This window comes from Dromiciops gliroides, chromosome 4 (assembly GCF_019393635.1).
Source record: "Dromiciops gliroides isolate mDroGli1 chromosome 4, mDroGli1.pri, whole genome shotgun sequence".
Lineage (NCBI taxonomy): Eukaryota > Metazoa > Chordata > Mammalia > Microbiotheria > Microbiotheriidae > Dromiciops > Dromiciops gliroides.
This window is the reverse complement of record NC_057864.1, coordinates 3,633,587-3,657,595: the sequence shown is the minus strand read 5'-3', so window position 1 is coordinate 3,657,595 and position 24,009 is coordinate 3,633,587. Positions and strand designations below refer to the sequence as shown.

At 47.4% G+C, this 24,009-nt stretch overlaps 1 protein-coding gene across 1 annotated transcript in view; it reads right to left on the bottom strand.

The window, feature by feature from the left end:
• ERICH3 (glutamate rich 3) overlaps window positions 1-24,009 on the bottom strand; it is a 130,033-nt gene that overhangs the window by 64,356 nt on the left and 41,668 nt on the right. The window contains 4 exon segments of the mRNA XM_044005386.1: window positions 3,029-3,215; window positions 9,431-9,611; window positions 12,468-12,665; window positions 17,458-17,643. Of these exon segments, the coding sequence (XP_043861321.1) occupies window positions 3,029-3,215; window positions 9,431-9,611; window positions 12,468-12,665; window positions 17,458-17,643 (752 nt within the window).

Below are 24,009 nucleotides of genomic sequence, written 5' to 3'. Positions count from 1 at the left end.
TCACTCATGTGCTCATTCCTCTGGAGCCTCTTGACTTAGAACCCCACATCCTGAGAATTAGAATTTAAAGCCATGCTTTGGGTCAATACGGCCTCCTGGTGACAGACCACACTCTTGAGTTGTCCAAGTCATATCATGTATCATCCTGTTTGCTCTTACACTGAAGAGTGCAGAGATCAATGGTTTCTGTCCAGATCACCAGGGAAGGAGAACAGGGGCCTGAGATCGAATCCTGAGCCCAGAGGCTCCAAGAGTCACATTGCATCATTAAACAGAAGCACCATTAACACACACAAGATAACTCTCACAGTCTGCCCATTAGAACTCCTAGGTGAGGACATTCCTTCTACCAATGCAAGTCTCCAAATGTTCCACAACTCTCTTGGAAGAGAGGAGGCGAGTACAGGTGTAGACTGGGGCTCACCTTTCAGACCCAGCCAATGTGTCAGCCAGCACTGAGCCAGTGTTCTGCCATCTTTGAGTGAGGTTTCCCCTTACATTTTTGTAGCCATCGTGTCAAGGGTTCTCCCGATTCAGCTAATTTTCCTCAGCATCCCTTCATACCACTCTCCCCAGGTTTTTCTGATTTTCTATGTTCCTCATTTCTTACTGCCCATTATTGTCCCATGACATTCAGGTGCCACAGTCTGTTTAGCCATCCCATTCAATGGGCATCCATTTTCTTCCCAGTTCTTTGATACCCCAAAGGGCACTGCTATAAATATTCCTGTGAATAGGGGCCCTCAAGACATAGTTCCCCCCAACTAGCTCCCAGGGAACACTGCAAATGATGGAATTTTGAAAGATTCTATTGGATTGAAGAATAAACTAAGCATCTTATTGTTGAAATCTATTGAGGTAGAATCTGCCATTTTGTATTGTATACCCATTAATCTGTCTTCTGCAAACAATCCACTGAAACCTTTAAATCCCAGTTATGCTTGGTACCTATATAACCTTGGAGAAATAATTTCCTTTCTCTGGGCAGGCCTAAATTTCCCTAACTATAAAATGAAGAACATGTGATTTCATACAAGGCTCAGGTTTCCAGTGTTAATTCTGAGATATTTTCTCAAACTCTCATCACTACTATGACATGAGAATGGTCGAAATAAGCCTCTCTATGTATACATAATTATAAAGAAATATAATATAGGGGGAAGACCAGTAAATTTCTCTCTCTCTCTCTCTCTCTCTCTCTCTCTCTCTCTCTCTCTCTCTCTCTCTCTCTCTCTCTCTCTTTCTCTCTCTCTCTCTCCCCTTCCAGTTGCTATGTCTATTATTTATGCATCTGTTTGTCTACAAAGCTTTGTTTGATAGATACTATATGTTCTATATAAGCTTCTATTCTGATTTACTTTTCCTGCTTTGTTTGACTGTGTCGATATATTCCAAGGGAAGGAGCTATGGAGCAGAGACGGTGATGGAACGTAACATGCAAGATCTTAAAAAGCAGTAACAAAATGTTTAATAAGAACATGAGTCAGTTAAACACTGAAATGAAAAATAAAGAAATAAAGAAACCCTTTCAAAAACGTATTTGCAATGCAGGTCATTGCTAGGATCCTAATTCTCTTTGTTCAGTTCCATAATCTCATTCTTGGGTTTGCTGCTCAGGGGATTGAATGGATGGAGCCTTAAGAGTGACTCTGAGCTCATCTGTCATCTTTCTGATGGAACAGGGAGGTGGGCAGGAGAAGAGAGGCTGATACGGAGTGGGGGAAGGGGACATGGTTTCCCCATGGGACAAGACTCATTGCCAGGATTCCCCTTCTCACACATGACTGCATGACTGTCTGTTCCCCTGCCTCAGAAATCCCATCTCCTGCCTGCCCCCAACCTGTGGTTCTACACCTTGAGTCGCCTTCCAGGATCAGCCCCCCAGCGGTTACTGCTCAGCTGCAGTTGGGCTGTGTGAGATTTATCCCTGCAGCTACCAGAAGGGGCACTGCGTGAGAGCAGGAACAGTTGCAAAGACAAAAGTTTTTTGTCACCATGATAGGCACATGGTTAGCTTTGTTGAATGGAAATGGATTGAATGCAGACTTACTACCCGTATCTGTGTGGCCTTGAGTAAGTCACTGTCCCCTCGGGACTGGGAAGCAAACCAATCTATGAAAACCTAGATGGACAAAACAGATACAACTGGGGCCTTGGTGTGCTCTGTGAAGGGGTTCTGGCAGGACCCATGTTGTTTGCCAAGACCCAAGAGAAAAGATAACCACGACAAGAATCCAAAGGAAAACAATATTAAAAGACAGTGGAACTCAAATGAGCTGCAAAGAACACTTTTGACAGTAAAGGTTAAAGCATATCCCCTTGATGCTCAGGAGGGGGGTCCAGCCTATTGCATGCATGCATTCATTCATTCATTCATTCAGTTAGCAAGCAAGCATCCCATTTGCAAGACACTGTCAGGCACCAGAGATACCAAGACCAAAAGCAAAACCATCTCTGCCTTCTGCGAGCTCCTGTTCTACTGGAGAAAACAGTGTGCAAATCAATAAGCAAACATAACGTGGATACCAATGAAGCCCAAAGCAATCAGGGAAGGTGGCTCAGGGTCAGCCTTGAGTAGCAGGCAACACTCCAGGGGACCTTAGGAAGGAGTCACGGATTCCAAGAGGCAATGGCTCTCAGAGGGTGGGCATTTCAGGCACGGAGCAGCTGAGGCAGAAATGGAATTTTCCATTTGGGGCACAACACTGAAGGCAGTTTTGCTTGGACAGAGTTAGTGAAAAGGAATAACAGGCAATGAGCCAAGGTGGGCAGGGGCCAGACTGCAAAGGATTTTCTGGGTTTTGCATCCTTATTTCCACTGTTATAAGGAAAAGCTCTGGGGGTGGGAGAGGGTGGGACCATATCACCCACAGTGAGAGTGTGCTATAGTGATAAGATGTCACATGGATCATAGCTACATAAGTATGACTAATGTAAAAAGGGGCCATTGATAAACATAGAAGCAAAAAACAAACGGGAAGAAAATGTCACCCCCTCCCTCCCATGCCCCAATAACTTTCTTCCATACTTATAGCATGGAGAAGCTCCATCGATGTCAACAAATCCAAAGTATCCATTCTTGCCTCCAAGCCTGGAGCCCCTTCGATGCTTAAACTCACAGCAGGAGCTCAGCCTGTCCAGCTGCATCCCATTCAGGAAAAAAGTGAGGCTGAAGGGAAAGCCGTAATGTCGTTTGGAAATGAACTGAAACGTCTCTGAAAACAAGAATGAAAAACACGAGTGAAGGAGCAGTGTAGAACTTCAGCTCAGGGGCAGCTCGTTGGCACAGTGGATAAAGGATGGACCTTGGATTCAGGAGTACCTGAGTTCAAATCCAGCCTCAGACACTTACTAGCTAAGTGACCCTGGGCAAGTCACTTCACCTTGTTTGCCTCAGTTTCCTCATCTGTAAAATAAGCTGGAGAAGGAAATGGCAAAGTACTGCAGAAAATCTCAAATGGGGTCACAGAAAGTTAGATGTGACTGAAATGACTGAATGACAGAAAGAAAAAACAAACTGAGGCTTAAGGAGCTTAAAGGACCTGCCTAGGATCCCACAGGCAGCAAATAGCAAGGGTTCAAACCCAGGACCTCTTACTTCACATGTAGCCAGCCTCCTTTGGTGGCCCAAGTCTGAAAAATCCAGTTCTGGAGGAAGACTGTAGAAACCAGGACTACTTAGCAGACTGGGAGGCTAGAAAATGCTTTTACACCACGTGTTTTACCCCTTTGAACACCACAAGCATAAAAATATCAGCTCACATTCATCACAGCACTTTCAGGTTTGGACGTTAGGGCAAGGAGCTCAAGCAGGAAACAGGGGGCCTCTGCAGGTCGATGGGTGACACGCTGAGAGCTGTGCTCAAGGACAGTCATTCTCATGAGCAAGGAGCCTCATGTGCCTTTGAGTCTCAGAGATCTGAGAGTCAGGGAGTCTGGCTCCAGAGCCGGGGCTAGAACTCGAGGGAGGGACAAGGGATGGGAGGGAGGATTCGAGAGAAAAGTGCCCAGGGTTGGGTGAATGAGCCGGCAGGGGATGAATCCTAAAAGAACACGTCCACAGCAGGAAGGGCCCTTCCAGGCCCTGCTTCTGATGTCTTCATTGGACCTTCTAGGCAACCAGACTTTAGAGAAACGCAAGGACTTTGACAAGGTCAGCTCTGTCAACAGTGAAGGTGAAGGAAGAGTCACCCTTGTCTCCGAGGCTCTTGGTCTGGGTGTCAGGGGATTGACAAAGACAGGAAGGCTGGGAAGGGGAGCCTGTGTGTGTGCGTGTGGGTGCATGTGCACTGGCATGCGTGCCCACATGCTCGGAGAGTGAGTTAGGCTTTAGGCAAGTTGACTTTCAGGTAACAGCAAAATATTCAAGTAAAAAGTTGAAGAAATGGGACTTGAGTTCAGGTGGAAGGATGCTGGAAAGGAGATCTGAGGTCATCGAGTCTGATGCCCTCATTCACGGGCAGGGAAACTGAGGCCCAGAGAGGTGTCAGAGAGTCAGGAACTGTGAGAGCCAGCATTTACGCCCAGTGAGGAAGCAGCCAAGATGGGGAAAGAGGAGACAGTGCTGCTCAGTTGTGTGCGTGGCTTCTCTAACAAACACTCAAGAAGGCCAGACTGGAGGGTGAGCAGGAAATTTTGGGCAAAGGACAGAGGGTCACCCCGAGGCCAGTGACCAGGGCAGGAGCTGTGGAGAAGAGCAGGCAGTAACCAGCAGGAATTCTGAATAGGGCTGAGACAGTTCTAGCCAACAGTCCCATGACCACCTAGAAAAACACAGCTGTCAGGGGAGAGGTGTTCCCATGTTTCTGAGTGGGGGTTCAGGACAAGAGAAATAAGGCCCATCCATGAGACAACTGGTGTCTGATCACAGGTAGCCCTGACTCACAAGAGTTTCACTTGTTGAAAGAATTAAAACAAAAGTGATACAGCCACTTCAGAAAGACTTGCAGCAGCCACAGGCTGGCCCGACACTGACTCTGGCCATCTTCCCCACGAGGTAGCTAGGCATGGCTATGGATGGAAGGAAAGATAACGCAGACTAGTCTCTTGTGTAAAAACAGACTTATAAGCCAACAGTTAAGGGTGAGCTCTTTGAAGGTAGGAACTATGCTGTGGCCATATTTGGGTTCAGGTCCTCCTGGGTCCAGGGCAGGTGTTTTGTCCCATGTCACCTAACTGCCCCATGATGACATCTTTGGGGTAAAATTGAGGAGGGAGAGGAATACACTGGGGGAGTGAATAGGGGGGTAGCAGAATGGTGTGAAATATCACATGAAAGAAGCAGGAAAGGGTGTTTGGAGTGGGGGGCAGAGATGAGGGAGGAGTGGGGAAGTGAAGGAGACTTACACACATGAGAATTAGCTCAAAGACCTTACTTTCATCAGAGTTGGCTCAAGGAGGGAATAACATACACACCTAATTGGATGGAGTAATCTATCTAACCCTGCAAGAAAGTAGGAGGGGAAGGGGATAAGGAGGAAAGGGTGAAAGAAGGGAGGGCAGAGCAAGGGAGGGGCAGTCAGAAGCAAAACACTTTTGAGGAGGAATAGGGTAAAAGAAAATAGAAAATAGAGTAAATATCACAGGAAGGGAATAGGATAGAGGGAAACAGTTATGATGATTGATTATAAAGGCAAAATGTATGGTGCTTACTTTGCTGGGCTATTGTGAAGAAAATTCTTTGTCAAGCTTAAGGTACTATATGAAAGTCATCTATTACTGTTGTTGCAGTAATCAACCTCATGGGTTTATTGTAAGGAAATCTCTCTTTAAAGTACTATATAATTGTAGCTTACTATTAAAAAAATGATGAGCAGGACACTATCAGAAGGACCTAGAGGGACCTGCATGAGCTGGTGCAAAGTGAAATCTACTGTATACAAAAGAACAGTATTATTGCGAGATGATCTACTGTGAATGATTCCGTTATTTTCAGCAATGCAATGATCCAAGACAACTCCAAAGGTCTTATGAAAAATGCAATCTATCTACAGAGAGAGAACTGGTGGTATTTGAATACAGATGGAAACATAATTCTTTTTTGTTAGTTACTTTATAGGAAGCAAAAAAAATAATAATATGATGAACAGGATGCTATCAGAAAAACCTGGAAAGACCAACATGAACTGAAGCAGAGTGAAATGTACTGTATACAGAATAACAGCAATAGTGTAAGATGATCTGCTGTGAAGGACCTGATTATTTTCATCAATGCAATGATCCAATATAATTCTGAAGGACTTAGGAAAATTGCAATCCTTCTACAGAGGAAGAACTGATGGTATCTGAAAACAGATTGAAGCATAATTTTTTGATAGTTTCTTAATCTGAAGTTTTGTTTGTGTCTGTTTTCTTTCACAACCTGGCTAATATGGAGATGTTTTGTGTGACTACTCATGTATAATTTATATTGAATTGCTTGAGTTCTTGGGGGGCGGGGTGGAGAGGGAGGGAGGAAGAGAAGTTGGAACACAAAGTTTTAAAAAAAGTGATGTCAAAAAAATTTTTACGTGTAATTTGGAAAATAAAATTCTAGAAGAAGAAGAAGAAGAAGAAGAAGAAGAAGAGAGGGACTGTGGTACTTTTTCTATCTGTATCCTCAACCCTTAGCAAACTGCTTGGCCCCTAGTAAGCTATTGTGAAATGCTTTCTCACGCATTTTGTTCATTCGTTTAGATTACAAAAATATGCTTGGTGAATACGGCTGACCCAGAAGGACATTCAGAGATCCCCTAACCCAATCCACTCAGGGCATGTTTGAGGAAACAGAACCCCATGGAGGTTAAGGAGTTCGCAGCTTTTTGGGGTGAGATGGGGAACAAAACCTGGATCTCTGCATTTTGAGTCTCTCTGCTCTGCCATTTCCTATTTTTAAAATGACTCTATTCAACTTGTAAAAACATTTAATGACAGGCAGCAGAGGAGAAGTAATCAGTATGTGAGAAGTGACCATCTGAAAGCCCAAGACCCCCAAAACAAAGGGGTCATGAAGGACCGGGAAAATAAAAGAATGCATTTCTCATAGAAAAAATGAACCTATCATAGGACCATGAAAGGATCTCACTGTGACGTCCCTGTGTTCAGCAGCACCGGGCTGGCCAAATGAGCCGTTTTTCATGAGATCCGCAGCACTGAGCATGGCCGCCTCTTCTGTTCTCGGTGGGAGCGTGGAACAAGCTCATCGGGCTTCCCCGGCTGCTCAGCGTGGGCGGCTGGAAAGGGCAGCTTCTTCCAGCCCAGCTGCATGGGTCCAATGGCAGCACTGGAGTCGGCTGGGGGTGGACAATCGTTCAATTCTGACCAATCGCTTTTCTGGCAATCGAGGGGTCCCCAGGGGCCAATCATCGGGGGAGCAGGATCCCATTATACGCGTCTCCATCCTTTCCCACGGCAAACAGCGGTGAACCCCGGGATAGATCTGTCCGCAGAGCATCACGGAGCAAAGGTCGGCTTTGTTACCTCAAATCTGACTTCTGTCTCAGAGCCTGGGTAGGGTGCACAGGAGGAGGAATTCCGCCGAGTCTCCCTCGTGCCTTCGTTCATTGGGATGCATCAGTGTTGACTGAGCTGGAGCTCAGAAAGGAAGGGGGATGGGACATGGTCCCACCACGGGCGTCAGCGCAGGAGTTGTACTCCCATAGATAAAAGCTCCCAGAGGGCAGGCACGGCTTCATGGTTCTCTCTAGTTCTCACTCACACTCACACACACACACACACCACAAGAAGGTTAGGTAGTGGCTTTGGACATGTGACTTCTATTTAAACAGAAGCTAGAAGTCATTAAGCACCTCAGTCTTCCTTATCTGTACAATGAGAAGATTAGATGAGATGCTTCCAATCCCATATCTATGATTTTATGGGGGAAGAAGTCACTGAACTCAGTATTTGGATTGAAGAACACTAGTTTGAGAGCCAGAAAGGACTGAGACATCATCTGGTCCAACCCACCCATTTAACAGATGAAAACACTGAAGCCTAAAGGGACTGAGTGAGTGTCCCCACATCACATGGGAGGTTCTGTGACTCCATGTCCCATGTCCTTTCTCCTCTATTACTACATAGTGATCGTAAATCACAAAAACTAGAACCTGTCAGGGTAGGAAATGGGTGTCCATGATCCTGAATCCTGATCCTTCCTAATAAGGAACTCCCACTCCAGCCAGACTGACAAATGGGGGTCCAGCTTCTCCTTGGGAACCTCCAGGGAGCAGGAACCCCCAGATTCAAGCTGCAGTTCATTTCCTCTTTTAATAGCAATAATTGGAAGGTGCTTTTTTGTTATATCAGGTCTAAAGTCCCCAACCTTGAGCTACTTTTTTCTCACATTTAGTCCAAAGTTGCAAACTCAATCTGTTTCATTGTTAATTATTCCCTTTTATTTTTCATCAAGGAAAACCTAGTAAGGCTGAAAGTAACCATTTTTCTCCATTTCTTTCCGGCTGCAGCATTACATGAAGAATGTCAAATCCGAAGAAAACTTTCAGTTTGAATGAATATCTGGAAACGAGTCCTTAAAGATGACATTTCTTTCTAGACATATTTTCACAAATAAGCTATTAAAACTATAATGTCTGAGAGAAATCAAAGGACAGTTACAACTTTCCATTTCACTCCTGTTCCACATGGCTAGATACATGAGAGATTTGTAGTTTTGTCAGCATTAGGAAACTTCCAGTGTGAGAACTCCCTCTGCCGGTAAAAACTGCAACCCATCAGTGACTTAATAATCTTCAAAAGTTGCCCAAGGCTTAGAAAGGTTAAAGTACTTTCCTATCACCACATAGCTATTCTGAACAAGGTGGGGTTTGAACCCATATCTTTCTGCCTCCAGGGCCAATCGTCCCCCAATTATACCATGTAAAAAACTCTAAGGAGCAAAGTCAGATACTTAGATTTGGTACATGACAAATTGTATCAGAGAGCAAATGACCTGGGGCTAACTGTATGATCAAGTTAGGATGGAAATAGGAAAAAAAAAACCTTCATCCCAGATCCCAGACTTGCCTACCATATGCAGGGCATGGCTCACATTGACATTTATTGGATTTGTGATCTGAGGTCAAGGTAGAATTTGTAGAGAACAAATTGTCATCCTGGTATATTTCTCTCTGAATAAGTGATGACATAATTCACAATGGCAGCCCTACCAGGCCGCATGGCCTTCTGGGACAGCTTAGTCCCACAACCTTTGGATAATCTCTCTCCTCAAATTAATCTGCTACCTTCTTAAATCATGCCACCGTCTCTCACACAATCCAGGAGACTCATTGCTGCCTTAATTCTACTTACCAAGAAGCAGTAAATCTCTATTTGCTTTGAGGCAGACAGTCCATAAATCCCTGGACACACTCCCAGAGAAGAGTCGGGTCATTTTCGTCGACACCCTTACCTACCATCCCAAGCCAGAACTCTCCCCCCGTGGGGTTGGTACCTTTTTCAAGGAGTTTGCCTTGGAAGACACAAAGGTTTTCCCCACCACAGTGCTGCTGATAAATCTTGATCTCATCTTTATAATTGATGTCATCGTGATTCAGGTGCACACTCTTCCCCCAATAGATCATGGTGATGAAGGCATTACTGTGCAAGGGAGATTTGTGATATCTTCCTGAATCCTGGAATGAATCAAGAAAGCACACGTTAGCCAACCAGAAAGATGATGCTAGGCGAAGTGCATTCTCTGTAGCTCTCCGAGGGGCAGAACAAAGAAAAGTTACTCTTTGATACACACACAATAAAATGGAGCAAAACCCTCTTTCTTTTTGAGAAAAGTAATCTGTCACTTTTAAGGCAAGATGAACTCCTTTGAACAGCCGCACCCAGTCAATGATCACTCCTGGGGTATGCTATCATGAGTCCCTCCTCTGTGTCAGTGGCCTGACTCTATCCAAGCCCCTTCCAACTCAAATGAAGTGATTCTGTGACCTGGGGGCATCAGGACAGGCCTCTGCAAGTCTGGAAGGAGGGGCCGGCACCTGACCTCAAGCCTTGACTTGACCCAGGGGTTGCATGCAGTGGAGATGAGGAAGGAGACTGTTCCAGGCTCCTGTGCAAAGGCACCAAGGTGGGCAATGGGCTACCCTATACAGGTAACACCTTGTGACCTGCAGAGTGTGAGGTGTCATCCCAAGAATGATGAATCGGGTCGTGGTGGAGGAGCATCACTGAGGGCCAGTCGTGGAGGCCTCGGTGGGTGGGAATAGGCTGTGATATAGGCTAAGCTGTTGTGGTCACACGGTTTGAGGCTCCCCTGGGAGCCAAAGGAGACAAGCATTTGCTGGGCTCCTGCTCCGTGTCAGTCACTGTCCTAAGGGCTGGCAGAGAAATACAAGCTGAACAGGCAGTCTCTGCCCTCAAGAAGCATGTATTCTAACGGGGAAGACAACACGGAACAGGAAATGGGAGGGGAAGGAGGTGACGAGGGTACCTGGCAGGGTAGGGTCTGTGAGGAGGGTCAGAGCACTGCCCCAGAGGCCAGCCTCCCCTCATCTGCAGGAGTGATTTCCTCTAAGCATAAACCTGACCATGTCACCCTCTAACTCAAAAAACTCCACTTGTGCCCGATACAAACTCTGCTCAGCTTTTAAGCCCTCGAAGATCTGGCTCCAGCTGCGTCTGCAGCCTCACCGGACGGGCGCCCTATGGTCCAGCCGACCAGCCACCTCTCCCTTCCTCACCTCCTCTTCCCCATCTATGCCTGTGCCCTGACACAGTGCACTGTGCCAGCCTCGAAGCCCTTCCCCACCCCCTCCCTTCCAAACCAACTGGCAACTCGCTCCTTGGGAGATGGAGCATCTCTCTATGAAAGGTGCTTCCCAAGGAGCAGGCCTGCTTTAGACTGGGGAAACGGGTGCCAGCAAGGAGGGTCACTTATGCCCTCAAGAGCCTAATGTGTGGAAACCACATCAGAGCAGAGCTGGGCAAGGCAAGGACTGAATGAAAAGAAAGAGGATTGGGCATCGCCCTGCACAGAATTCACAGGTGTTCTCTTATATTTGTTCTGTGTGGCTTAAAATCTAATGCAGGTCCTAACCTGCCCCTCAGTTTTGGGGGGAAACTGGCTAAGACTTACCGATAAATTCAGCAAGAGTTTAGGCTTTTAAGGATTTATTAAAGATCTTAGACATCCCAGCTAGAATCTGAGACCTTACAATTCTGACTAGTACCCGCCCAGGCACTGACTGGTCTTCTCTGTTGGAATTCGAGTACTCACTCCTTGTGAGTAGGGATCATTCCACGGATGACATCTGTAGCCCCTAGAGACACTACAGAAATACTTATAGGATTGACTTCAAGACAAAATGGAGGCCCCCAGCTCTTAGGGAGAACCGCCTGTGATGAATACATGGGAAGGTCGGAGCCACCAAAGTCCCCCAGGATGAGCAGGCTTGGGATCTGGATTGTTCTAGGAAACTTCCAAATTGATGGGATCACAGTCCACTGGAGCATTTGTTGTCTGAGGAGAATTATTTAATCCACCCATTGGGGTGTGTCCAGGGACTAGCAGCCATCAGAAAGGGGATAAGGGAATAAGCATTTATCTGCCAGGCATTGGGCTAAGTGCTTTGACAAATTTTATCTCATTTGATCCTCCCTCAGGGGGCTCGGAAGACTCAGATGATGGACCTAAAGAAAATTTCCTAAATATGATCTCACCTGCTGAGGTGAAAAAAAGAAGGATGGGAAAGAGGAAGAAAAGGGGAGAAAAAGGAGGAGGAAGAGGAGGAGAAGGAGAAAAAGGAGGAAGCCATCCCTCAATTCTCTCCCTAAGATATAATATCCAATCAATCCAAATGCTATGAAAATGGTGGACCTTTCTTCTCTAGTTTTCTTTCAATGGAATCTCAGCAGCAATTTCTGTTTATTCAGTAAGCCAAGTTACAGATCTTATTCTTACTCCTTCTGAAATTTAACATACAATTAATTTAAGGGAGAAGGTCATTTGGCGTCCTAGCAGACTGTGCTTATTAGAAGTTTACCTGGCTCTTAGACTCATTCCTGCCTCCATATTTTGAGGAACTAAGTCTAGTAAAATGTAATTAATATCTCCCAAGAATAGAAGGGGAGACTCTTCAAGATGAGGGTCATATAATAATTTGGCTTTGTCTCATTAAAAACAAACTTTAATGTTTGACTTCAAGGCAGATTCAGCAGAAGCTTCTGCCATCACACCAAGGCATGAGTCAGTCAAAGGAGTGCTTCATTTGGAAGAGGGGCTGGATTTCTAGGTGGTTTGGATCACAAGTCTGGTTAACGATTCTCTTCCGGAATATGTCCAATTGCCTTTCCAAATGGACTGCTCACAGCCTGGATTTCTGTTGCACTGGAGTCAGTGATTACATTAAGAAAATGGATTCCGTGTCTTTGCCCTGGCCACTCTGCATATCATTACCCCAGTTTTTCTCCCTGTGCCCTTGAAAAATCTGGCTCTACACCCTGTAAATCTGCAAACAAATCGATTCAGTAATTACCCTGTGAGGATCCGGGATGTTTGGGGCTGTGGTTGGGCGGACTCTTCTCCTCCACGCCTCGATGCGACTTTTGTTGATCATCTTTTCATTTCTGGGGGATGGCGGTGGAGGTACGGGCATCAAATACTCATTAATAATGGGCAACTGATATGGAGCCACTCCGTGGGGCTGCTCCGAAGAGTTCCTGTACCGTTCACCCTGGAATCATATGTCCTGATATTAGAATTCATTTAATAAAGGAGAAAAAACCATCCTGATTGAACAAGTTCCCATCAATCAGCATAGTCAATATTTAGAAGTCACTCTGATATTGTGGTCTGGAGTCCTGGGACAAAGTTTTAGGGACCATCATTGCCCCTTACTTCCTCTGTGACCTTAAAGAAGTCCATCTCTCTGAAACTCAGCTGTGTCATCTGTCAAATGAGCAAACAATGCCCACACACCAGGACCTCACTGGGCCATAACAAAGGTCAAATTGGACCATGCAAGGCCAAGCCTTGTGTGACCTTGATGTGAGGATTCAGGCCTGGGGTGCACCGCACATTGTCTGTGTTTCTGCGGGGCTCGAAGACTCTGGGATTCTATGTTCTCTCACATGGTCAGTGTTGCTACTGATCTGATGCATCACTGCCTCAGAATCCCTGAGCCCAGTGATCTGGCCTTGTCTGTATGAATGAAAGCAGAGAAGAAAACCCAGTGTACACACCTTCTTAGCAATGGGGCAAGCCAGAACTTCTTTCCAGGACACAGGCAGGGAGCAGCCTAGCCAAGTTCATTTAATGGGGGGCCAGGGTGAGGGGGCTTAAGACTCCTGAGTCTTCAATTCCTATACTTGGCTCTGTGGCCAATGCTTAACCCACCTGTGTGCACATTTCAGTGTAAATGCAAACCCCCAATGAGCCCTTCCAGAAGCTGGGGGGGAGGCTATTCCCCTGAGGGTCTAATGTAGGCTAACTCCTTGTTTTGCTGTTCTAGGCCTTCCACAAGCTGGCTCTGGCCTATCTCACCAGCCTCGTTATGTGAACAAAACCCTTCCCACGCTCTTCCATCCAGCCAAATTCTTGCTACTTTTCATGCCCAACATTCTATCTCTCACCTCAAGGTGTTTGCAGAGGCTGTGCCCAATGCCATGCCCTCCTCCCAGTCTCCTTTAGAGATCAGCCTGAATGACACCTCCTACCTGAAGACTTTCCTGAGCCCCTCAGTTGTTGGCACCTCTGATTCTCTTTAGACCGGACCTTGTATTTATTTTGAACATGGCAAAGCAGCCTGAGAGAGTGGCCTGCAGAGCTGGCCTCAGAGCCCAGGCATCTGGGTTCAAGTCTTGCCCTGGACACAGACTTATGGTGAGTCCCTCCCTTCTCAGGGCTCGTCCTCACACCTCTCTAGGTTGTGAGAAGTCGTCCTCCTGCACTGGTGGAGGGAGTGCTTAACAGATGCCCACTGAGTGATTTCCTACTTTAGCTATTCACTGTCAGAATTGATCATAGATAGGAATTTTCATCAGTATGTTCTCACTATGAGGATCAAAGTAGCCAATAGCTTCCTATAGAGGAAGTGTCTTTATCAAAGGAAGGACTGCTTGCTCTTACTGTTTGTGTTCCCCTTGGTAGCATGGTCTACACTGCATCAGACTGTGTGATGGAAGAGCCTGGGAGGGAGGACCCTCAGGCACTGAGTAGCCCATTTTACAAAAGAGGAAACTGAGGCCCCAAGGGGAAGAGTGCTTGTGCCAGGTGACACAGAGGTGGGGTTTGAACCCTGCCGCCCTACCTCCACCGTGTCATTCTGAGAACTGAGTTCCAATCCTGGCACCAACACTCAAGAGTTTGTTATGATAAACAAGAGATTCATCTTGAGCCACATTTTTCTCATCTGTAAAGTGGGGATACTGAGGTTCATAGCGCCATTCCTCAGAGAAGCAAGAAGAAAACCTCCTGGGAGAATCTGAGGACAGGGTCCTTGAGAGGACCCGTGATTCCATCAGTAGGAGGGCCTTGTACCCGGGAGCCTCCTGCCCATCCCTATCCCTGACTCAGTAGGCAAGTCTGAGGCTCATCTATTTAGGGCTTGCCACTTCCTAGCTTTTGTGAATGTGACACCCCTCATTCTGGAGTCAGCCCTCCCCAGTGCTGAGCAGAGCAAAGGGGCTCCGGTGGTAGAGCCGAGGAGGGAGTGATCACAGGAAACCAGCCACGGTGCCCAAATGGGTGCCTGGCCAAGGAGAGGCCATGGCTGGTGTCTGGCTAGGCCAGCCGAGAACCCACCCATCCTGCTCTGCAAAAGGCTGCCCAAGACGCCAGAGGTTAGAGGGTCCTGTCAGGGGGAGGACGGGAGGGAATGAGGTCAAACACCATCATCTGGCTGGGGAAGGGAGAAGCGGCTCCGTCTTCTCTTGAGCCCACCCAGCAGCCAAGGGCAGCCTCCCACCCCCGACCATGAGCCCCCACATCCTGATTTCCTCTAGTTTACCAAAGGCTGGTCCCGCTGGGTAGCTAAGTCAAACCCATCTGCTTGTTTACACATCTCTGCCTGTTTGCAAGCAGCCACACCCATGGGGAAGGCACAGAGGGGAACTGGGCACGGCCGGATCTCTGGTCCGATCTATGCACCCCATAGGTCTCCCTGGATTTAATTACCCACAGTATGCTAATCATTATGCAATGTTGAACTTATCAGTTCTAACAGGAATAACAACGGCAAGGCATTAGCCCAGCATGTTTGTCTGTTTCTATGGAAAGTTAATTCATTCTGCTGAGGTGACAAGTCTATGGAACTGACTGTAGACAAGGCAATACCGAGACAATGCCTAGGCTGCTCTGGGTGCAGGCTCACAACTGACCCTGGTCTGAGGGAATCCACAAATCTGCATAGACCAAGGGGAGATGGGCCTGACTGACAGGCAGAAAGACAAACATATAGACAGATAGATAGACAGACAGACAGACACAGACAGGCAGGCAGGCAGACAGGCAGGCAGACAGACAAGCAGGCAGGCAGACAGACACAGACAGACAGACAGACAGACAGACAGACAGACAGACAGACAGACAGACAGACAGAAGCTCCTGGCACTCTGAAGACCAGAGAGGGCTCAGCACACCCCCAGTACTTCTGTTCAGCAGGCAATGAGCAAACCACCAAGATGAATGTGAGATGCTCCAGGACCCAAATGAGCTGAGATAAACAGGATCAGGAGGGTGGACATCAATACACCAGTGGTTAAAAATGTAAAGTCTGCAAACTGCACAAATCTCTTGGTTAAAGAGATTCTTTCTCTTTTACTTTTGATTTAGTCCTTCAAATGTCCCCCTCCCTATGTTTGGCTAGAGCTCAGGACTCTGTCCTAGGATTTCTCCACTTCTCTGTCTCTTTATCAACCTGCACCGCAGTCTGTCTGTCTCTGTCTCTCCACATGTCTCCATCTCCCCTCCCCTCCCCCTTCTCCCCTCCCTTCCCCTCCCCCTCTCCCATTCCCTCCCCTCCTTCTCTCTCTCTCTCTCTCTCTCTCTCTCTCTCTCTCTCTCTCTCTCTCTCTCTCTCTCTCTCTCTCACACACACACACACACACACACACACACACACACACACCAGCTCCCTTTTATGTGTTGTTCACCCCCACTACAATGCAAGCTCACTGGGAGCAGGAACTAGCTTCCTTCTTGCTTCTCTTTGTATTCCCAGCACTTAGCACAATGCAAGGTCTACAGTTAGTGCTTAATAAATGCTTGTTGACTCAACACAGAATACTTTGTATCCATCCTCTTGTCCCTCACACCACAAAGACATCAATTACAGGCCTAGTTCTCTCTCACTTATTCGTCATTCAGTCATGCCCGACTCCTCATGACCCCATTGGGGATTTTCGTGATAGAGACCATTTCCTGCTCCAGTGGAAACAGAGGTGAAGTGACTTGCCCAGGGTCACACAGCTAGTATCTGAGGCCAGATTTAAACTCAGTCTTCCTGACTCCAGGCCCAGCGCTCAGTGCACTATGGCGCCCCCTAGTGGCCTCTTGTATCTGTCACTTATCCTACAACAAGAGCTTCCTACCTGGCCTCTCCGCATCCAGACTTCTGCCCCTCCCAATCCATCTTCCACACAGCTGCCCCCACTTAATCTTCCCAAAACTCAACTGTGACTCAGCCGTTATTCGGCGGTCCGAGGAGATTCAGCGCCTCCCGTTTTCTACGGGGAGGCCTCACTCACTGTCCATGGCAGGGGCCCCAAGCACCTCTGCAGGTCTCCCATGCATCACCTACGCTCCAGGCAAACCAGACCTCCCCGTGGACAACCCTCGATTTCCACTGCTTTGCACGACGCCTCCCATGGCTATCTGTGCCTCAGGGAGCCCCCGTCTCCCCTCCTCAGCTGAGGAGGAGCTCCTCATGGGGCGTTCCCCCTCTTTGTGAGTCCCCCACCCAAATACCTTGGACGTATTTGTTTGTCTTTTACTTTTATCTGTGTACACGTGGAACCGCCACCATCAGCGGCCACCCAACGGCGACAGCCCCGTGGGGACAGGGGCACTGGCCGTGGAAGAGCTGGGTCTGAATCTGCCTCAGACACTTACTAAGTGTGTGCCCTTGGGAGAGAAACCCTTAACTTCTCCAGATCTCCTTTTACTCACCTATAAAATGGGGATAACCACAGCTCCTAAGCCGTAGTGTTGTGATGATGAAATGAGATACTGCGTAAAACCCTCAAAAGATCGATGCTAATGTGAGTCATGACCATCACCATCCTGCCGCATAGCTCCCAGCTCCAGGACCCGCGCACAGCAGGTGTTTAATAAATGCTTATCAGATGGAAGGCCAAAGGGCTGTTTTCAATAACCCCAAAATAAGAGGATTTCCCTTCCTGGGGCGCTTGATTAGAGGGATGCTAATAAAACCAAATTTAGTCGAACCCTACTGTTTGACAAAGGTTTCTGAGACTCCACAAGGCTTTCCAAAGCATCAGGAAACATGCCTCCAGGAAGCGGCTCACCCCATTGGGAAATCGGCCCTCAGTCTCCGCCAGGGACGGCTTTGACTTGGATGCTGCCGGCGGCTTTGGCACGACTCCCACTGCTGCGGGATGGTTGAGAAGCGGTTGCAGCCGACTGGGCCGCTGCTGCATGTTGGCCGGGGCAGTGCTCGGTCTTCCTGGGGCAGCGTTTGGCCGAGGCAGAGCCTAAACAATTGGGGGGAAATGCAGCTTAAATTAGTATCTGGAGCCAGTTCCCAGACCAATTAACAGCCCAACAAATTGCCTAGAGTGATTAAAGTTGGGGCTTTTAGAACAGATCAAACTTTAATTACGTCCTTCCCTGATAGAGCCTTGTGACCCTAAGCATTTGTTCAGAGTCGCGCTCAGAGCTGTGGTCCTGGCCATCGGCAGATGCATCCATTGCAGAGGACTCCATCCGAACAAGGGGGAAGCTCTCTGCTACCTTTGGGCAGTTTGGTTCAGCCTGTAAGCCCAGTGACAATGTCTAACCTTGGCTGGGAGTGGAATGGCTGACAGCCGTGCTCAGTAAACCCAGGAGGGCAAGGCGGTCATATTTGGAGCCCAAAGGGATTGGCCAGGAATGCATCCTTTCCGGCTCTCAAGCCATCAACATAAAGGATTCCAGGGGACTCTCGAAGTGCTAAGTCAGCCCAGGACCAGAGACATGCCAATGGCCATGTCTGAAGAGACTCCTGCACCGTGTCTCACCAGTAGTCAGCCGGCTTTGGGGAGAGACGTTCTGGGGAAAGGGTATGGAACCCAGGCCTTGGTCCTCCCAATGGCCTTTCAGCTTCTTATGGGGATATGGTTCCTGTAATCATCCGCCCCTTCGTCTGCGATTCTGTCCAAACATCTGTAGTTCTTTACAGAAGTCTAGCCGACCCCATCTCGGAAAGAGAGAGGCTCCGGGAGAACAGGACAGCCCAGAAGACCAAAGCTGGGCTATCTCTGGCTCTGGTGAACTGAACTGCCTCCAAGAACCCCGGGGCCCAGGGAGACACAGAAGTATCAGGGAGCCCCAGGGGCGCTGGATAAGACTCAAGTCAAAGTAGGTTTACGTTTGGCACAGAGTCTAGCTGCCCTTCCTGCAGCAGGTGGCAAGGGGGACCCTGAGGGCATCTGATCCCCATCTGTAGAGAGTTTAGGCAGGTAGCAGGTACCATAGAGAAGCTGCCAACTGCTCCTGCTCCTGCTATTATTTGTTAAACTAGTCCATTGTGTGGCACATAGGAGACACTACACAAATGCTTATCGTTGTTGTTGCTGTTATAGTATGTGGTAAAAATTATTGGAGTTTAGCTGCCTCATTTGAGAGGGGCCACACCTGGCTCACCCTGAAGTTACATATGCTACTGAGGTCAGAAGGAGAAACCTCTCCATAGGCAGTTTTTTGAAGGACTTCCCCTTTTGGGAGAGAAAGATTGAACGCTCACTGAGGGGAGGCTGAGCCACTTCCAGAACACTCTCGCTCTGGTTCTCTCTCCTTGGTTTTCCCAGTGGTGAGAGAAACTAGCAGATGTCCCAGGTGTGGTGAGTAAACACAAAAACCCTGCATTCCTTTGAATTAGCTTAATTGGAAACAAGCTGGTGATTGAATAAACTTAGGTTAAAGTTAGGAGAATCTGTATTTCTTTTCCCCTATTTCCTCATCTTTGATTTTTATTAATTTCACCTTTGTTGTTTAATTAAGTCCCAAGTAATAAAATCTGATCCTTTTGTGGAAAAGAAGCTGTAAGGCTCCTTTCTTATTGGCCTGGGAGAAATATCTAAAAGGGCAGTTTGGAGGGGAGGGAGCTTTGATCCTAGAGGTCCCTCATTATTTCCGGGACCCCAATATTTTGGCAAGTCACCCAATTAACTCTTCATGTATTAAATTTGGGCCCAACAAGTACTGGCACAGAGAAGGTTCTATATAAATAGTACCCATCATCACCACCACATCATCCTAACAGTGCCTGACACATCTGGTCAGTCATTCAGTCATGTTCAACTCTTTGTGATCCCACAGACCACATTGCATAGACTCTCCATGAGATTTTCTTGGCAAAGATCCTGGAGAGGTTTGCCATTTCCTTTTCTCATTTTAAATAGGAAGGAACTGAGGCAAACCGGGCAAAGTGGCTCACTCAGGGTCACACAGCGGGTCAGTGTCGGAGGCTGGGTTTGAGCTCAGGTCTTCCTGACTCCTGTTCCACCAGCTGCCTCCACCTGACACGTGAGTACGAGATCAGCACTAGGTATAATTATCATCTTCTTCTTCGTCGTCCTCATTGAAGTGCCTGGCTCATAATAGGGGCTATGCAAGCGCTCTTGTTATTATTGTTATTATTATTATTATTAGTAGTCATCACAGTGACTGGAGAATAATAGGGTTATGTAAGTGCCATTACAGTGGAGGTGGTGGTGGTTGTTGCCAACATTTTCTTAGAAATCTTAGGCCCCCTGACATGTTTAACACGACTGTAATGTGTAGCCTAGACCAGATCGCTTCTGGGCTTCTGGAGTGGGGAGTGAGGGGAGGAAGGGAGAAACATTCGAAGGCAAAATCTCACAAAAGTTAGTGTTGAAAAGTATCTTTACATGTCATTGGACAAATATCATTGGCTGGGACAAATGTGACCAGAACTGTTATTATTACAAGAGGACAAGAAGCACCACTAAGAATATGGTTCCATGTTGTCTTGGGCACCAATCTTATGGGTTAGTTAGATAATCACTGAACCTCTATCTCCTACAAACCCTGGCATTAGACCCTGAGAAAGAGAGAAAGAAGTTCACAAGCTAATCCAGGAATCCTTAACCAGCTGGGCTCAGACACTGAGGCAGAGACAATACTGATCTCAGCAAACAGAAGCAGCCAGACTGATAGCCAACAGTACTGTAGGTCTCTACCTGAAGCAACCTATCGATGGCCACACTTGGAACACTCCCCCTCTGTTTCCTTGGCAAAAGCAGGGGACCCACAGCCCAGCAGCCCTGGAGAGATGCTGAAAGAATGTGACCGAGCTCAGCTCGGCACGACAACCCTTAGCCTATGCGGACAGATTTTCCAGAACCGCCCTCAACTTGAGGAAGAACCATGCACCTGAAACCTGATGTGCTGGTGGTCAGGAAGTTTCAATGCATTTAGTAGCAAGTATAATAACTCTGTGTCATCATCATCATTGCTGTCTACCCCACATTGTACAAATGATCATCTGATCACGGAGGAGAGCCGCAAGGGACATGAGAAGCCACAGAATCCACCTTCCTGATTTTATAGATGAGGAAAATAAGGCAGACCGAGGTTAATGCACCCAGGAGTCACATAATTACTGGATGTCTCAGACAGGATCAGAACTCGGATTTTCCCGATTCAAGGCCCAGCACTCTATGTACTGTACCAAGTAGTTCTCCTATAGTACACAGATGTATTATTTGTGTATGAACACTTACTCTGTGTGTATCCATGTGTGTGTGTATGTATATTTGTATGTATATGTATATGTGTATATAGATGTATGTATATACAATTTCCCTATGTATAGAAATGAGAGGCAATATGGTGCAGTGGAGAGGGAGCTAGCCTAGAGTCAGGAGGGTCTGGGGTCACATCCAGCCTCTGACTCAGACCCCACATTCATACTGGCTTGAGTGGCTGAGAACCAGCCGAAGGCTACACAAACCTCCACAGATCTGCCTGACCCAGAAGGGAGCTGAGGAGTAGAAGGCTTGAGTTTTACATGACAGGACTGGCCCAAGCCCTTTTGCTTTTGCTCAGTGTTCCTTGTTTCTCCTGGGACCGTGGGCGACAACATTCCACTTCCTCTATAAATTCTGTATCAGCCCAGAAGTCACTGCAATGAGGAAACAGACTATTGGATTTCACAGAATAACACAAGAGATGAGCCACTGACTGAGGCACTGACAGAGCCAATGGGGCCTTCCTGCACCCATGTTAGCAAAGATGTTGAAATTCTGGAGCTATGTTCCTTGGGTTACGGGACCCTTAACTACCTCTAAGCAACAGCTTAAGCAACAGACATCAACAAAGCACTAAGACACAGTTCCAGTTACTGTCAATGAGACTTGTGTCCCCATTGTAACCCCACTGCAACTCCAAGTCTAAGAGCCTCACTGTTTGGCCATACTGTACCCCAGCTCCTAACAGATGATGGGGTTCTCTAAACACACGTCTTAGAACTGCCTTAAGCTCTTTAATGGAACATGCAAATGATCAATACACTAGTCTATTTCCTCACGATTAGGTATTTGATTTGGTTTCAAAGAAGACCTCAAAGGGGTTCTGGCCTTGTGAGCCCTGAGGTAGCTCTCTGCCTAAACCCTGTAGCCTCAAAGCTACAGGAAGCTGAATTTAAATAGACATCAAGGGGAGAATGGGGCAATAGATTATTCATCACTTGGTAGCTATGATGTCATGACAAGAACACGGATGTGGGGTCGGCCACATGGCCTGGAATCCCCTCCCTGCTTCTGCTGCCCCATGTCCTAGTCTTACCGGACACGCTCAGTGTCCCTGCCTGCACAATGAGGGCCGAAACGCAGTGAGCTCCGGTGAACTCCAGCGAACTCCAGCTTGTGGTCCTATGAGAGCAATGAAAACAAAGTCTCGGGGCTCTTCTAAAGCCGTGCTCTTGGGCAGCAGCTTCACCAACAACCTGCTCTCTCTGAAGCTACAGGCCATCTGCAGGCGGACTTCCATCAGGGTTCATTCTCCTTGGCCTCCTGGCAGCCTTTGGCACATCTGATCACTCCATCTCGGGTCCTCTGCTGGTTTTTCATCCACGTCACATTCCTTGCACTAAGTGCCCCCCAAGACTCTACCGTGGGCCTCCTCTTCGTCCTGTGTAATATTTCACCGGGCACCTCACTGGCTGCCATGGACACAACGATCGTCTCTGTGCTTATCACCCCAGCCCTTTGCTCTCTCTTGGCTCCAGTCTCACATCACCAACTATGTGGTAGACACGTCTGAAGTGAAGTGTCTTGTCGACCTGTTAACCTCCACTTCTTCCCAAACCAGAACTCCTCATCTCTGCTCTCCAACCCTCTCCTTTCCCAAACTTCCCACCATTGTTTCAGTCAAAGCAGGTTCTGAAGTTCACAGTCATCGATGATTCATTCTTTGCCCTCATCCCACAGATCTGATCTCCTACTGATGTGCGTCCTTCACAGATTACCTCACACAGGTCTCCTCTCCACGCACAAGCTAGTACTTTAAATCAGGTCCAGTCTCCTCCCTTCCACTCCATTCTAAGGGCCTTCTAACGGGCCTCCAGAGCCTAAGTCTCTCTCCAATCCAATCTCTCCTCCCCAGGTCCCAGAGTGATGTTTCTGAAGCACACATCTGCTTGTGTCTCTCACACACAGGAGCAGCACCTCGCACATAGAAGCTCTTAGGGGATATTCCTAGAAAGTACAATTTTGAATAAAGAACAAAACCCGTGTTTTCAAGGGAAGATATTTAAGGATATAGTGACATCTAAGTCTTCTAGCTGGGAACTGAGCCCAGCCTCCTTCATCCAAAGGCTTCTAGAACCTTCCATGACTCCTCCCTACCATCTTCCTGGAAGAAGCACAACAAGAAGTCTAAGAATGACCCCGGGCTCCAGCTTATTTGATTTTATTCAGTAAGCATCTATTAAGCATCCCTAGTCTGCCAAACACTATGCCAGGTGCTGGGGGTGTGAAATAAGCCCCAAAGTAAACCAGAAACCACAGAACCCTCGGCCTCCGGGAGATCACATCTGCCTCTCTACAAGAAGGCCCTTTCAGTCTCAGAGGTGCAATGGTCGGGGGAAAGATGGCAGCAGCGGACTGAGGAGAACACAGCAGATGTACTTAGCTATGAACACGCACATTTGTCCATTCTGCTTTTGTTTTTAATAAAAGCAACCGTGAAAAACAGCTGCCTCAGTATGGAATTTCATTTCACAACCAAGTTGGCTGCAACAATAACCCTGTATGTGGTCAACAACAACAACAATTAGAATTGCAGATGGATCAATCTCTAATTCTTCTGTTTCACTTTTATGGGTCAAATTCCATCCCACCCCCATAATGATGGAGGAATTCTCTGTCATCAAGATTCAGAAACTTCTACATTCCTGGAAGATTGTGTTTGTTCCACAGACAGGAAGCAAAATGAGCGTGTTTATAGCACATCTCCGTAAATGCACAGTGTAGGCATCTGTTTATACAGACGTAAACAGAGGCAGAGCGCATATCACACAACGTATATGTAAGTGTGTGTGTTGTTTTCCATTGCGCAGTCATTCACACCCAAGGACATGGAGATGCTTGGCTCTTACATTTATGCATGTGTTTTACAAGGGAGGGAAGGGGCAGTGCTGAGAAATGCTGACCCCAGCTCAAGTGGCCAAGCATAAGCTCCATGGGAGTCTATTCTCACTGGGTGTGTTGGGGAGTTGGTTCTGTCTGATAACAAAAAGTCTTGTGATTGGCTTTGGATATGAAGGCACAGATGACAGACGGGGAGGGGGAAGGGAGGAGGGGGGAGGGGGAGGCCGAGCTCCAGCTAAGTGTGAA